This window comes from Oncorhynchus clarkii, chromosome 31 (genome assembly GCF_045791955.1).
Source record: "Oncorhynchus clarkii lewisi isolate Uvic-CL-2024 chromosome 31, UVic_Ocla_1.0, whole genome shotgun sequence".
NCBI classification, from domain to species: domain Eukaryota; kingdom Metazoa; phylum Chordata; class Actinopteri; order Salmoniformes; family Salmonidae; genus Oncorhynchus; species Oncorhynchus clarkii.
Window position 1 is genome coordinate 21905359 of NC_092177.1, and position 14876 is coordinate 21920234.

At 50.2% G+C, this 14876-nt stretch overlaps 1 protein-coding gene across 1 annotated transcript in view; it reads right to left on the minus strand.

Moving 5' to 3' along the window:
- The window catches only part of LOC139390668 (slit homolog 3 protein-like), a 425054-nt gene that overhangs the window by 71938 nt on the left and 338240 nt on the right, over nt 1–14876 (minus strand). Inside the window, exons 21-23 of the mRNA XM_071137941.1 lie at nt 13101–13169; nt 12767–12838; nt 12531–12602 (exon numbers count right to left, since the gene is read on the minus strand). Coding sequence (XP_070994042.1) covers nt 12531–12602; nt 12767–12838; nt 13101–13169 — 213 coding nt within the window. The remainder of the gene's footprint in view (nt 1–12530; nt 12603–12766; nt 12839–13100; nt 13170–14876) is intronic.

Sequence of the window (14876 nt, forward strand, 5' to 3'; positions counted from 1 at the left end):
AGAGAGGAGGAGAGGGTATCATAGGGAGAGGAAGAGAGGGTATCATAGAGAGAGGAAGAGAGGAGAGGAAGAGAGGGTATCATAAGGAGAGGAAGAGAGGAGAGGAAGAGAGGGTATCATAGGGAGAGGAAGAGAGGAGAGGAAGAGAGGGCATCATAGGGAGAGGAAGAGAGGTGAGAAAGAGAGGGTATCATAGGGAGAGGAAGAGAGGGTATCATAAGGAGACAAAGAGAGGAGAGGAAGAGAGGGTATCATAGGGAGAGGAAGAGAGGAGAGGAAGAGAGGGTATCATAGGGAGAGGAAGAGAGGAAGAGAGGGTTTCATAAGGAGAGGAAGAGAGGAAAGGAAGAGAGGGTATCATAGGGAGAGGAAGAGAGGAGAGGAAGAGAGAGTATCACAGGGAGAGGAAGAGAGGAGAGGAAGAGAGGGTATCATAGGGAGAGGAAGAGAGGAGAGGAAGAGAGGGTATCACAGGGAGAGGAAGAGAGGGTATCATAGGGAGAGGAAGAGAGGAGAGGAAGAAGGTATCATAGGGAGAAGAAGAGAGGAGAGGAAGAGAGGGTATCATAGGGAGAGGAAGAGAAGAGAGGAAGAGAGGGTAGCATAGAGAGAGGAAGAGAGGAAGAGAGGAGAGGAAGAGAGGGTATCATAGGGAGAGGAAGAGAGGCGAGAAAGAGAGGGTATCATAGGGAGAGGAATAGAGGAGAGGAAGAGAGGGTATCATAGGGACAGGAAGAGAGGAGAGGAAGAGTGTATCACAGGGAGAGGAAGAGGGCATCATAGGGAGAGGAAGAGAGGACAGGAAGAGAGGGTATCATAGGGAGAGGAAGAGAGGAGAGTAGAGAGGGTATCACAGGGAGAGGAAGATGGTATCATAGGGAGAGGAAGAGAGGAGAGGAAGAGAGGGTATCATAGGGAGAGGAAGAGAGGAAGAGAGGGTATCATAGGGAGAGGAAGAGAGGAGAGGAAGAGAGGGTATCATAGGGAGAGGAAGGGAGAGAGGGAGTGAGAGAGAGAGAGAGAGAGGGGAGTGAGAGAGAAGGGGAGAGGAAGAGAGGGTATCATAGGGAGAGGAAGAGAGGAGAGGAAGAGAGGGTATCATAGGGAGAGGAAGAGAGGGTATCATAGGGTGAGGAAGAGAGGAGAGGAAGAGAGGGTATCATAGGGAGAGGAAGAGAGGAGAGGAAGAGAGTGTATCACAGGGAGAGGAAGAGGGTATCATAGGGAGAGGAAGAGAGGAGAGGAAGAGAGGGTATCATAGGGAGAGGAAGAGGATATCATAGGGAGAGGAAGAGAGGAGAGGAGAAGAGAGGGTATCATACGGAGAGGAAGAGAGGAGAGGAAGAGAGGGTATCATAGGGAGAGGAAGAGAGGAAGAGAGTGTATCACAGGGAGAGGAAGAGGGTATCATAGGGAGAGGAAGAGAGGAGAGGAAGAGAGGGTATCATAGGGAGAGGAAGAGAGGGTATCATAGGGAGAGGAAGGGAGAGAGGAAGTGAGAGAGAGAGAGGGAGTGAGAGAGAAGGGGAGAGAGAGAGGGGGCAGAGAGAGAGGGGGAAAGAGAGAGATGAGAGATGGGAGCGAGAGAAAGAGAGAGAGAGGGAGAGGAAGAGAGGGTATCATAGGGAGAGGAGGAGAGGAAGAGAGGGTATCATAGGGAGAGGAAGAGAGGGTATCATAGGGTGAGGAAGAGAGGGTATCATAGGGAGAGGAAGAGAGGAGCGGAAGAGAGTGTATCACCGGGAGAGGAAGAGGGTATCATAGGGAGAGGAAGAGAGGAGAGGAAGAGAGGGTATCATAGGGAGAGGAAGAGAGGAGAGGAAGAGAGTGTATCACAGGGAGAGGAAGAGGGTATCATAGGGAGAGGAGAGGAGAGGAAGAGAGGGTATCATAGGGAGAGGAAGAGGATATCATAGGGAGAGGAAGAGAGGAGAGGAGAGGAAGAGAGGGTATCATAGGGAGAGGAAGAGAGGAGAGGAAGAGAGGGTATCATAGGGAGAGGAAGAGAGGAAGAGAGTGTCTCACAGGTAGAGGAAGAGGGTATCATAGGGAGAGGAAGAGAGGAGAGGAGAGGAGAGGAAGAGAGGGTATCATAGGGAGAGGAAGAGAGGGTATCATAGGGAGAGGAAGGGAGAGAGGAAGTGAGAGAGAGAGAGGGAGTGAGAGAGAAGGGGAGAGAGAGAGGGGGCAGAGAGAGAGGGGGAAAGAGAGAGATGAGAGAGGGGAGCGAGAGAAAGAGAGAAAGAGGGAGAGGAAGAGAGGGTATCATAGGGAGAGGAAGAGAGGAGAGGAGAGAGGGTATCATATGGAGAGGAAGAGAAGAGAGGAGGAGAGGGTATCATAGGGAGAGGAAGAGAGGGTATCATAGAGAGAGGAAGAGAGGAGAGGAAGAGAGGGTATCATAAGGAGAGGAAGAGAGGAGAGGAAGAGAGGATATCATAGGGAGACAAAGAGAGGAGAGGAAGAGAGGGTATCATAGGGAGAGGAAGAGAGGTGAGAAAGAGAGGGTATCATAGGGAGAGGAAGAGAGGAAGAGAGGGTATCATAAGGAGAGGAAGAGAGGAGAGGAAGAGAGGGTATCATAGGGAGAGGAAGAGAGGAGAGGAAGAGAGGGTATCATAGGGAGAGGAAGAGAGGAAGAGAGGGTATCATAAGGAGAGGAAGAGAGGAGAGGAAGAGAGGGTATCATAGGGAGAGGAAGAGAGGAGAGGAAGAGAGAGTATCACAGGGAGAGGAAGAGAGGAGAGGAAGAGAGGGTATCATAGGGAGAGGAAGAGAGGAGAGGAAGAGAGGGTATCACAGGGAGAGGAAGAGAGGGTATCATAGGGAGAGGAAGAGAGGAGAGGAAGAAGGTATCATAGGGAGAAGAAGAGAGGAGAGGAAGAGAGGGTATCATAGGGAGAGGAAGAGAAGAGAGGAAGAGAGGGTAGCATAGAGAGAGGAAGAGAGGAAGAGAGGAGAGGAAGAGAGGGTATCATAGGGAGAGGAAGAGAGGCGAGAAAGAGAGGGTATCATAGGGAGAGAAAGAGAGGAGAGGAAGAGAGGGTATCATAGGGAGAGGAAGAGAGGGTATCATAGGGAGAGGAAGAGAGGAGAGGAAGAGAGGATATCATAGGGAGAGGAGGGGAGGTGAGAAAGAGAGGGTATCATAGGGAGAGGAAAAGAGGAGAGTAGAGAGGGTATCATAGGGAGAGGAAGAGAGGAGAGTAGAGAGGGTATCATAGGGAGAGGAAGAGAGGAGAGTAGAGAGGGTATCATAGGGAGAGGAAGAGAAGAGAGGAGGAGAGGGTATCATAGGGAGAGGAAGAGAGGGTATCATAGAGAGAGGAAGAGAGGAGAGGAAGAGAGGGTATCATAAGGAGAGGAGGAGAGGAGAGGAAGAGAGGGTATCATAGGGAGAGGAAGAGAGGAGAGGAAGAGAGGGTATCATAGGGAGAGGAAGAGAGGTGAGAAAGAGAGGGTATCATAGGGAGAGGAAGAGAGGGTATCATAAGGAGAGGAAGAGAGGAGAGGAAGAGAGGGTATCATAGGGAGAGGAAGAGAGGAGAGTAGAGAGGGTATCATAGGGAGAGGAAGAGAAGAGAGGAGGAGAGGGTATCATAGGGAGAGGAAGAGAGGGTATCATAGAGAGAGGAAGAGAGGAGAGGAAGAGAGGGTATCATAAGGAGAGGAAGAGAGGAGAGGAAGAGAGGGTATCATAGGGAGAGGAAGAGAGGAGAGGAAGAGAGGGCATCATAGGGAGAGGAAGAGAGGTGAGAAAGAGAGGGTATCATAGGGAGAGGAAGAGAGGGTATCATAAGGAGACAAAGAGAGGAGAGTAGAGAGGGTATCATAGGGAGAGGAAGAGAAGAGAGGAGGAGAGGGTATCATAGGGAGAGGAAGAGAGGGTATCATAGAGAGAGGAAGAGAGGAGAGGAAGAGAGGGTATCATAAGGAGAGGAGGAGAGGAGAGGAAGAGAGGGTATCATAGGGAGAGGAAGAGAGGAGAGGAAGAGAGGGTATCATAGGGAGAGGAAGAGAGGTGAGAAAGAGAGGGTATCATAGGGAGAGGAAGAGAGGGTATCATAAGGAGAGGAAGAGAGGAGAGGAAGAGAGGGTATCATAGGGAGAGGAAGAGAGGAGAGTAGAGAGGGTATCATAGGGAGAGGAAGAGAAGAGAGGAGGAGAGGGTATCATAGGGAGAGGAAGAGAGGGTATCATAGAGAGAGGAAGAGAGGAGAGGAAGAGAGGGTATCATAAGGAGAGGAAGAGAGGAGAGGAAGAGAGGGTATCATAGGGAGAGGAAGAGAGGAGAGGAAGAGAGGGCATCATAGGGAGAGGAAGAGAGGTGAGAAAGAGAGGGTATCATAGGGAGAGGAAGAGAGGGTATCATAAGGAGACAAAGAGAGGAGAGGAAGAGAGGGTATCATAGGGAGAGGAAGAGAGGAGAGGAAGAGAGGGTATCATAGGGAGAGGAAGAGAGGAAGAGAGGGTTTCATAAGGAGAGGAAGAGAGGAAAGGAAGAGAGGGTATCATAGGGAGAGGAAGAGAGGAGAGGAAGAGAGAGTATCACAGGGAGAGGAAGAGAGGAGAGGAAGAGAGGGTATCATAGGGAGAGGAAGAGAGGAGAGGAAGAGAGGGTATCACAGGGAGAGGAAGAGAGGGTATCATAGGGAGAGGAAGAGAGGAGAGGAAGAAGGTATCATAGGGAGAAGAAGAGAGGAGAGGAAGAGAGGGTATCATAGGGAGAGGAAGAGAAGAGAGGAAGAGAGGGTAGCATAGAGAGAGGAAGAGAGGAAGAGAGGAGAGGAAGAGAGGGTATCATAGGGAGAGGAAGAGAGGCGAGAAAGAGAGGGTATCATAGGGAGAGGAATAGAGGAGAGGAAGAGAGGGTATCATAGGGACAGGAAGAGAGGAGAGGAAGAGTGTATCACAGGGAGAGGAAGAGGGCATCATAGGGAGAGGAAGAGAGGACAGGAAGAGAGGGTATCATAGGGAGAGGAAGAGAGGAGAGTAGAGAGGGTATCACAGGGAGAGGAAGATGGTATCATAGGGAGAGGAAGAGAGGAGAGGAAGAGAGGGTATCATAGGGAGAGGAAGAGAGGAAGAGAGGGTATCATAGGGAGAGGAAGAGAGGAGAGGAAGAGAGGGTATCATAGGGAGAGGAAGGGAGAGAGGGAGTGAGAGAGAGAGAGAGAGAGAGGGAGTGAGAGAGAAGGGGAGAGGAAGAGAGGGTATCATAGGGAGAGGAAGAGAGGAGAGGAAGAGAGGGTATCATAGGGAGAGGAAGAGAGGGTATCATAGGGTGAGGAAGAGAGGAGAGGAAGAGAGGGTATCATAGGGAGAGGAAGAGAGGAGAGGAAGAGAGTGTATCACAGGGAGAGGAAGAGGGTATCATAGGGAGAGGAAGAGAGGAGAGGAAGAGAGGGTATCATAGGGAGAGGAAGAGGATATCATAGGGAGAGGAAGAGAGGAGAGGAGAAGAGAGGGTATCATACGGAGAGGAAGAGAGGAGAGGAAGAGAGGGTATCATAGGGAGAGGAAGAGAGGAAGAGAGTGTATCACAGGGAGAGGAAGAGGGTATCATAGGGAGAGGAAGAGAGGAGAGGAAGAGAGGGTATCATAGGGAGAGGAAGAGAGGGTATCATAGGGAGAGGAAGGGAGAGAGGAAGTGAGAGAGAGAGAGGGAGTGAGAGAGAAGGGGAGAGAGAGAGGGGGCAGAGAGAGAGGGGGAAAGAGAGAGATGAGAGATGGGAGCGAGAGAAAGAGAGAGAGAGGGAGAGGAAGAGAGGGTATCATAGGGAGAGGAGGAGAGGAAGAGAGGGTATCATAGGGAGAGGAAGAGAGGGTATCATAGGGTGAGGAAGAGAGGGTATCATAGGGAGAGGAAGAGAGGAGCGGAAGAGAGTGTATCACCGGGAGAGGAAGAGGGTATCATAGGGAGAGGAAGAGAGGAGAGGAAGAGAGGGTATCATAGGGAGAGGAAGAGGATATCATAGGGAGAGGAAGAGAGGAGAGGAGAGGAAGAGAGGGTATCATAGGGAGAGGAAGAGAGGAGAGGAAGAGAGGGTATCATAGGGAGAGGAAGAGAGGAAGAGAGTGTCTCACAGGTAGAGGAAGAGGGTATCATAGGGAGAGGAAGAGAGGAGAGGAGAGGAGAGGAAGAGAGGGTATCATAGGGAGAGGAAGAGAGGGTATCATAGGGAGAGGAAGGGAGAGAGGAAGTGAGAGAGAGAGAGGGAGTGAGAGAGAAGGGGAGAGAGAGAGGGGGCAGAGAGAGAGGGGGAAAGAGAGAGATGAGAGAGGGGAGCGAGAGAAAGAGAGAAAGAGGGAGAGGAAGAGAGGGTATCATAGGGAGAGGAAGAGAGGAGAGTAGAGAGGGTATCATATGGAGAGGAAGAGAAGAGAGGAGGAGAGGGTATCATAGGGAGAGGAAGAGAGGGTATCATAGAGAGAGGAAGAGAGGAGAGGAAGAGAGGGTATCATAAGGAGAGGAAGAGAGGAGAGGAAGAGAGGATATCATAGGGAGACAAAGAGAGGAGAGGAAGAGAGGGTATCATAGGGAGAGGAAGAGAGGTGAGAAAGAGAGGGTATCATAGGGAGAGGAAGAGAGGAAGAGAGGGTATCATAAGGAGAGGAAGAGAGGAGAGGAAGAGAGGGTATCATAGGGAGAGGAAGAGAGGAGAGGAAGAGAGGGTATCATAGGGAGGAAGAGAGGAAGAGAGGGTATCATAAGGAGAGGAAGAGAGGAGAGGAAGAGAGGGTATCATAGGGAGAGGAAGAGAGGAGAGGAAGAGAGAGTATCACAGGGAGAGGAAGAGAGGAGAGGAAGAGAGGGTATCATAGGGAGAGGAAGAGAGGAGAGGAAGAGAGGGTATCACAGGGAGAGGAAGAGAGGGTATCATAGGGAGAGGAAGAGAGGAGAGGAAGAAGGTATCATAGGGAGAAGAAGAGAGGAGAGGAAGAGAGGGTATCATAGGGAGAGGAAGAGAAGAGAGGAAGAGAGGGTAGCATAGAGAGAGGAAGAGAGGAAGAGAGGAGAGGAAGAGAGGGTATCATAGGGAGAGGAAGAGAGGCGAGAAAGAGAGGGTATCATAGGGAGAGAAAGAGAGGAGAGGAAGAGAGGGTATCATAGGGAGAGGAAGAGAGGGTATCATAGGGTGAGGAAGAGAGGAGAGGAAGAGAGGGTATCATAGGGAGAGGAAGAGAGGAGAGGAAGAGAGTGTATCACCGGGAGAGGAAGAGAGGGTATCATAGGGAGAGGAAGAGAGGAGAGGAAGAGAGGGTATCATAGGGAGAGGAAGAGAGGAGAGGAAGAGAGTGTATCACAGGGAGAGGAAGAGGGTATCATAGGGAGAGGAAGAGAGGAGAGGAAGAGAGGGTATCATAGGGAGATGAAGAGGATATCATAGGGAGAGGAAGAGAGGAGAGGAGAAGAGAGGGTATCATACGGAGAGGAAGAGAGGAGAGGAAGAGAGGGTATCATAGGGAGAGGAAGAGAGGAAGAGAGTGTATCACAGGGAGAGGAAGAGGGTATCATAGGGAGAGGAAGAGAGGAGAGGAAGAGAGGGTATCATAGGGAGAGGAAGAGAGGGTATCATAGGGAGAGGAAGGGAGAGAGGAAGTGAGAGAGAGAGAGGGAGTGAGAGAGAAGGGGAGAGAGAGAGGGGGCAGAGAGAGAGAGGGAAAGAGAGAGATGAGAGATGGGAGCGAGAGAAAGAGAGAGAGAGAGAGGAAGAGAGGGTATCATAGGGAGAGGAGGAGAGGAAGAGAGGGTATCATAGGGAGAGGAAGAGAGGGTATCATAGGGTGAGGAAGAGAGGGTATCATAGGGAGAGGAAGAGAGGAGAGGAAGAGAGTGTATCACCGGGAGAGGAAGAGGGTATCATAGGGAGAGGAAGAGAGGAGAGGAAGAGAGGGTATCATAGGGAGAGGAAGAGAGGAGAGGAAGAGAGTGTATCACAGGGAGAGGAAGAGGGTATCATAGGGAGAGGAAGAGAGGAGAGGAAGAGAGGGTAGAGGAAGAGAATCATAGGGAGAGAGGAGAGAGGGTATCATAGGGAGAGGAAGAGAGGTATCATAGGGAGAGGAAGAGGAGAGGAAGAGAGTGTATCACAGGGAGAGGAAGAGGGTATCATAGGGAGAGGAAGAGAGGAGAGGAAGAGAGGGTATCATAGGGAGAGGAAGAGGATATCATAGGGAGAGGAAGAGAGGAGTGGAGAGGAAGAGAGGGTATCATAGGGAGAGGAAGAGAGGAGAGGAAGAGAGGGTATCATAGGGAGAGGAAGAGAGGAAGAGAGTGTATCACAGGTAGAGGAAGAGGGTATCATAGGGAGAGGAAGAGAGGAGAGGAGAGGAGAGGAAGAGAGGGTATCATAGGGAGAGGAAGAGAGGTGAGAAAGAGAGGGTATCATAGGGAGAGGAAGAGAGGAGAGGAAGAGAGGGTATCATAGGGAGAGGAATAGAGGAAGAGAGGGTATCATAGGGAGAGGAAGAGAGGAAGAGAGGGTATCATAAGGAGAGGAAGAGAGGAGAGGAAGAGAGGGTATCATAGGGAGAGGAAGAGAGGAGAGGAAGAGAGAGTATCACAGGGAGAGGAAGAGAGGAGAGGAAGAGAGGGTATCATAGGGAGAGGAAGAGAGGAGAGGAAGAGAGGGTATCACAGGGAGAGGAAGAGAGGGTATCATAGGGAGAGGAAGAGAGGAGAGGAAGAAGGTATCATAGGGAGAAGAAGAGAGGAGAGGAAGAGAGGGTATCATAGGGAGAGGAAGAGAAGAGAGGAAGAGAGGGTAGCATAGAGAGAGGAAGAGAGGAAGAGAGGAGAGGAAGAGAGGGTATCATAGGGAGAGGAAGAGAGGCGAGAAAGAGAGGGTATCATAGGGAGAGGAAGAGAGGAGAGGAAGAGAGGGTATCATAGGGACAGGAAGAGAGGAGAGGAAGAGTGTATCACAGGGAGAGGAAGAGGGCATCATAGGGAGAGGAAGAGAGGACAGGAAGAGAGGGTATCATAGGGAGAGGAAGAGAGGAGAGTAGAGAGGGTATCACAGGGAGAGGAAGATGGTATCATAGGGAGAGGAAGAGAGGAGAGGAAGAGAGGGTATCATAGGGAGAGGAAGAGAGGAAGAGAGGGTATCATAGGGAGAGGAAGAGAGGAGAGGAAGAGGAAGGGAGAGAGGGAGTGAGAGAGAGAGAGAGAGGGAGTGAGAGAGAAGGGGAGAGGAAGAGAGGGTATCATAGGGAGAGGAAGAGAGGAGAGGAAGAGAGGGTATCATAGGGAGAGGAAGAGAGGGTATCATAGGGTGAGGAAGAGAGGAGAGGAAGAGAGGGTATCATAGGGAGAGGAAGAGATGAGAGGAAGAGAGTGTATCACCGGGAGAGGAAGAGAGGGTATCATAAGGAGAGGAAGAGAGGAGAGGAAGAGAGGGTATCATAGGGAGAGGAAGAGAGGAGAGGAAGAGAGGGTATCATAGGGAGAGGAAGAGGGTATCATAGGGAGAGGAAGAGAGGAGAGGAAGAGAGGGTATCATAGGGAGAGGAAGAGGATATCATAGGGAGAGGAAGAGAGGAGAGGAGAAGAGAGGGTATCATACGGAGAGGAAGAGAGGAGAGGAAGAGAGGGTATCATAGGGAAAGGAAGATAGGAAGAGAGTGTATCACAGGGAGAGGAAGAGGGTATCATAGGGAGAGGAAGAGAGGAGAGGAAGAGAGGGTATCATAGGGAGAGGAAGAGAGGGTATCATAGGGAGAGGAAGGGAGAGTGGCAGTGAGAGAGAGAGAGGGAGTGAGAGAGAAGGGGAGAGAGAGAGGGGGCAGAGAGAGAGGGGGAAAGAGAGAGATGAGAGATGGGAGCGAGAGAAAGAGAGAGAGAGGGAGAGGAAGAGAGGGTATCATAGGGTGAGGAAGAGAGGGTATCATAGGGAGAGGAAGAGAGGAGAGGAAGAGAGTGTATCACCGGGAGAGGAAGAGGGTATCATAGGGAGAGGAAGAGAGGAGAGGAAGAGAGGGTATCATAGGGAGAGGAAGAGAGGAGAGGAAGAGAGTGTATCACAGGGAGAGGAAGAGGGTATCATAGGGAGAGGAAGAGAGGAGAGGAAGAGAGGGTATCATAGGGAGAGGAAGAGGATATCATAGGGAGAGGAAGAGAGGAGAGGAGAGGAAGAGAGGGTATCATAGGGAGAGGAAGAGAGGAGAGGAAGAGAGGGTATCATAGGGAGAGGAAGAGAGGAAGAGAGTGTATCACAGGTAGAGGAAGAGGGTATCATAGGGAGAGGAAGAGAGGAGAGGAGAGGAGAGGAAGAGAGGGTATCATAGGGAGAGGAAGAGAGGGTATCATAGGGAGAGGAAGGGAGAGAGGAAGTGAGAGAGAGAGAGGGAGTGAGAGAGAAGGGGAGAGAGAGAGGGGGCAGAGAGAGAGGGGGAAAGAGAGAGATGAGAGAGGGGAGCGAGAGAAAGAGAGAGAGAGGGAGAGGAAGAGAGGGTATCATAGGGAGAGGAAGAGAGGGTATCATAGGGAGAGGAAGAGAGGAGAGGAAGAGAGGGTATCATAGGGAGAGGAAGAGAGGAGAGGAAGAGAGAGTATCATAGGGAGAGGAAGAGAGGAGAGGAGAGGAAGAGAGGGTATCATAGGGAGAGGAAGAGAGGAAGAGAGGGTATCATAGGGAGAGGAAGAGAGGAGAGGAAGAGAGGGTATCATAGGGAGAGGAAGAGAGGAGAGGAAGAGAGGGTATCATAGGGACAGGAAGAGAGGAGAGGAAGAGTGTATCACAGGGAGAGGAAGAGGGCATCATAGGGAGAGGAAGAGAGGACAGGAAGAGAGGGTATCATAGGGAGAGGAAGAGAGGAGAGTAGAGAGGGTATCACAGGGAGAGGAAGATGGTATCATAGGGAGAGGAAGAGAGGAGAGGAAGAGAGGGTATCATAGGGAGAGGAAGAGAGGAAGAGAGGGTATCATAGGGAGAGGAAGAGAGGAGAGGAAGAGAGGGTATCATAGGGAGAGGAAGGGAGAGAGGGAGTGAGAGAGAGAGAGAGAGGGAGTGAGAGAGAAGGGGAGAGGAAGAGAGGGTATCATAGGGAGAGGAAGAGAGGAGAGGAAGAGAGGGTATCATAGGGAGAGGAAGAGAGGGTATCATAGGGTGAGGAAGAGATGAGAGGAAGAGAGGGTATCATAGGGAGAGGAAGAGATGAGAGGAAGAGAGTGTATCACCGGGAGAGGAAGAGAGGGTATCATAAGGAGAGGAAGAGAGGAGAGGAAGAGAGGGTATCATAGGGAGAGGAAGAGAGGAGAGGAAGAGAGGGTATCATAGGGAGAGGAAGAGGGTATCATAGGGAGAGGAAGAGAGGAGAGGAAGAGAGGGTATCATAGGGAGAGGAAGAGGATATCATAGGGAGAGGAAGAGAGGAGAGGAGAAGAGAGGGTATCATACGGAGAGGAAGAGAGGAGAGGAAGAGAGGGTATCATAGGGAGAGGAAGATAGGAAGAGAGTGTATCACAGGGAGAGGAAGAGGGTATCATAGGGAGAGGAAGAGAGGGTATCATAGGGAGAGGAAGGGAGAGTGGCAGTGAGAGAGAGAGAGGGAGTGAGAGAGAAGGGGAGAGAGAGAGGGGGCAGAGAGAGAGGGGGAAAGAGAGAGATGAGAGATGGGAGCGAGAGAAAGAGAGAGAGAGGGAGAGGAAGAGAGGGTATCATAGGGTGAGGAAGAGAGGGTATCATAGGGAGAGGAAGAGAGGAGAGGAAGAGAGTGTATCACCGGGAGAGGAAGAGGGTATCATAGGGAGAGGAAGAGAGGAGAGGAAGAGAGGGTATCATAGGGAGAGGAAGAGAGGAGAGGAAGAGAGTGTATCACAGGGAGAGGAAGAGGGTATCATAGGGAGAGGAAGAGAGGAGAGGAAGAGAGGGTATCATAGGGAGAGGAAGAGGATATCATAGGGAGAGGAAGAGAGGAGAGGAGAGGAAGAGAGGGTATCATAGGGAGAGGAAGAGAGGAGAGGAAGAGAGGGTATCATAGGGAGAGGAAGAGAGGAAGAGAGTGTATCACAGGTAGAGGAAGAGGGTATCATAGGGAGAGGAAGAGAGGAGAGGAGAGGAGAGGAAGAGAGGGTATCATAGGGAGAGGAAGAGAGGGTATCATAGGGAGAGGAAGGGAGAGAGGAAGTGAGAGAGAGAGAGGGAGTGAGAGAGAAGGGGAGAGAGAGAGGGGGCAGAGAGAGAGGGGGAAAGAGAGAGATGAGAGAGGGGAGCGAGAGAAAGAGAGAGAGAGGGAGAGGAAGAGAGGGTATCATAGGGAGAGGAAGAGAGGGTATCATAGGGAGAGGAAGAGAGGAGAGGAAGAGAGGGTATCATAGGGAGAGGAAGAGAGGAGAGGAAGAGAGAGTATCATAGGGAGAGGAAGAGAGGAGAGGAGAGGAAGAGAGGGTATCATAGGGAGAGGAAGAGAGGAAGAGAGGGTATCATAGGGAGAGGAAGAGAGGAGAGGAAGAGAGGGTATCATGGGGAGAGGAAGAGAGGAGAGGAAGAGAGGGTATTATAGGGAGAGGAAGGAGCAACACTTACAAGAGACGCAGAGATTTAAGCCCATAGAATGCGTTTAGCGAGATGCACCGAATCTGGTTGTAACTCAGGATCCTGGGATTAAAATGAAAGCAGAGAGGAGACAGTTATAATGATGGGAACACAACACTGTGTGTGTGACTGTGTTATGACTATAAACGTGACTGAGGCCGCTGGTCACTGTGTCAAACCGGTCCAGTGCGGCCTGCTGGCCGTGGCTTGTTGTCATGGTAACTCACAGAGTGGCGAGCTGAGTCATGTTGCTGAAGGTCATGGAGGCCACAGTGTTGATGCTGTTGTTGCTCAGGTCGCTGTGTAATACCAAACACACAACAGGACACAATATCACTACTGGGACAAACACCTTCAAAGTCCACAGAGACAATAGTGAACTGTCTGGCATTATAATATATTTATAAAGGACCTAAACAAGGAAGGACACGAACACAACTGGTCAGTTTTTATGTTTCAATAAAGAATATAACATATCCTCTGCTTCAAATATGTAAATAAAATGGAGATGCTTTGTCATCGTTAACATCGTATCTCTGATAGACCTGGTACAGTACATACACAAGAGACAGCTGCTTCAGACTGGACAGTTCTTTGGGAACAGATGTCAGGAGGTTTCCTTCCAGGTATCTGAAATGAGGAGCAAGGTGAAGACATTAGATCTCTCTCTCTCTTCTCTCAATTCAATTCAATTCAAGGGCTTTATTGGCATGGGAAACATGTGTTAACATTGCCAAAGCAAGTGAGGTAGATAATATATAAAGTGAATATATGTATATTCCTCTCTCTCTCTGTCTCTCTCTCTACCTCTCTCTTCTCTCTCTCTCTCTACCTCTCTCTCTCTCTCTCTCTCTACCTCTCTCTCTCTCTCTCTCTCTACCTCTCTCTACCTCTCTCTCTCTCTCTCTCTCTGTCTCTCTCTCTCTCTGTCTCTGCATGCTGGGAGTGTTGGTGCATGCTGGGAATTGTATGAGCGAGTACAAGTGGTCGCCTGTATTTTATTTTTGTTTCCTTCTCTTTGTGGTTTCCTTGTTCTATGCATGATTAAGGGTTCTTCAGTGGTAGAATTAGGTATATTTTATTTCCTGTTGGAAATGCCCTGGTTTTGGTGGGGATGGCGACCCACATGGGGACGCCGTCCCTGTCATTTCGACACGGCTTTAGGTGTGTTACTGAAGCTACTGTCACTGTGGAGGAGTTTCTGGTCGCTAAGAGAGAAGGTAGGCAGCTTTTTTCTCCATCAACAAGGGTTACGATTTCGAATGTACCGCCTTTTATTCCCAATGGGCTGTTGGAGCGCGAGGTATTGCGGTTTGGGAAGTTTACAAGTTTAATTCAAATTGTCCCGCTGGGATGAACAAACACCCGGCTCTGAAACAGGTTATGTCGTTTCAAACACCCGGCTCTGAAACAGGTTATGTCGTTTCTAACACCCAGCTCTGAAACAGGTTATGTCGTTTCAAACACCCGGCTCTGAAACAGGTTATGTCGTTTCAAACACCCGGCTCTGAAACAGGTTATGTCGTTTCTAACACCTGGCTCTGAAACAGGTTATGTCGTTTCTAACACCCGGCTCTGAAACAGGTTATGTTGTTTCTAACACCCGGCTCTGAAACAGGTTATGTCGTTTCTAACACCCGGCTCTGAAACAGGATATGTCGTTTCTAACACCCAGCTCTGAAACAGGATATGTTGTTTCTAACACCCGGCTCTGAAACAGGATATGACGTTTCTGTGACAGGTGTTTATGTTTTGGACTCACCGGAGCAGACTTCGGAGTTTGTTTGAAGTCAAGTATGACAACAGACTGAATAAGGCTCATGCTAGTATGAGTAGTCAAAAGTGTTTGGAGTATAGGAATGTTGGCCATAAGCGACATGCTTGCCCGAAAAGGGAGAAGGCAGAGGGAGGGGCGCAGGTGTTACTCGTAACGCCTGGGCCCACTGATGTAGGGAGAGGTGGGCCGACAGTGGTAGAGCAGCCACAAGCACCTGTTGCTGAGGAACACGTTGTGTGTGTTGAGGGTACTAAGTTGAGGGTACTACATTGAGGGTACTGAGTTGAGGGTACTGAGTTGAGGGTACTGAGTTGAGGATACTGAGTTGAGGGTACTGAGTTGAGGGTACTGAGTTGAGGGTACTGAGTTGCAGCTTGTACCAGAGGGGAACATAGTTTCTGATGTGCAGCAGAAACGTATTGTTGTAGGAGGTAAGGACAGATCTGGGGAACCATTTTCCCAGACTGGTGAGGAGATAACCATTATGAGTGATGGGGTACAGGAGGGGGTTCAGTAGGATCTAGTCACCCAGGTAGTAGAGGAGATGTCCATTATGAGTG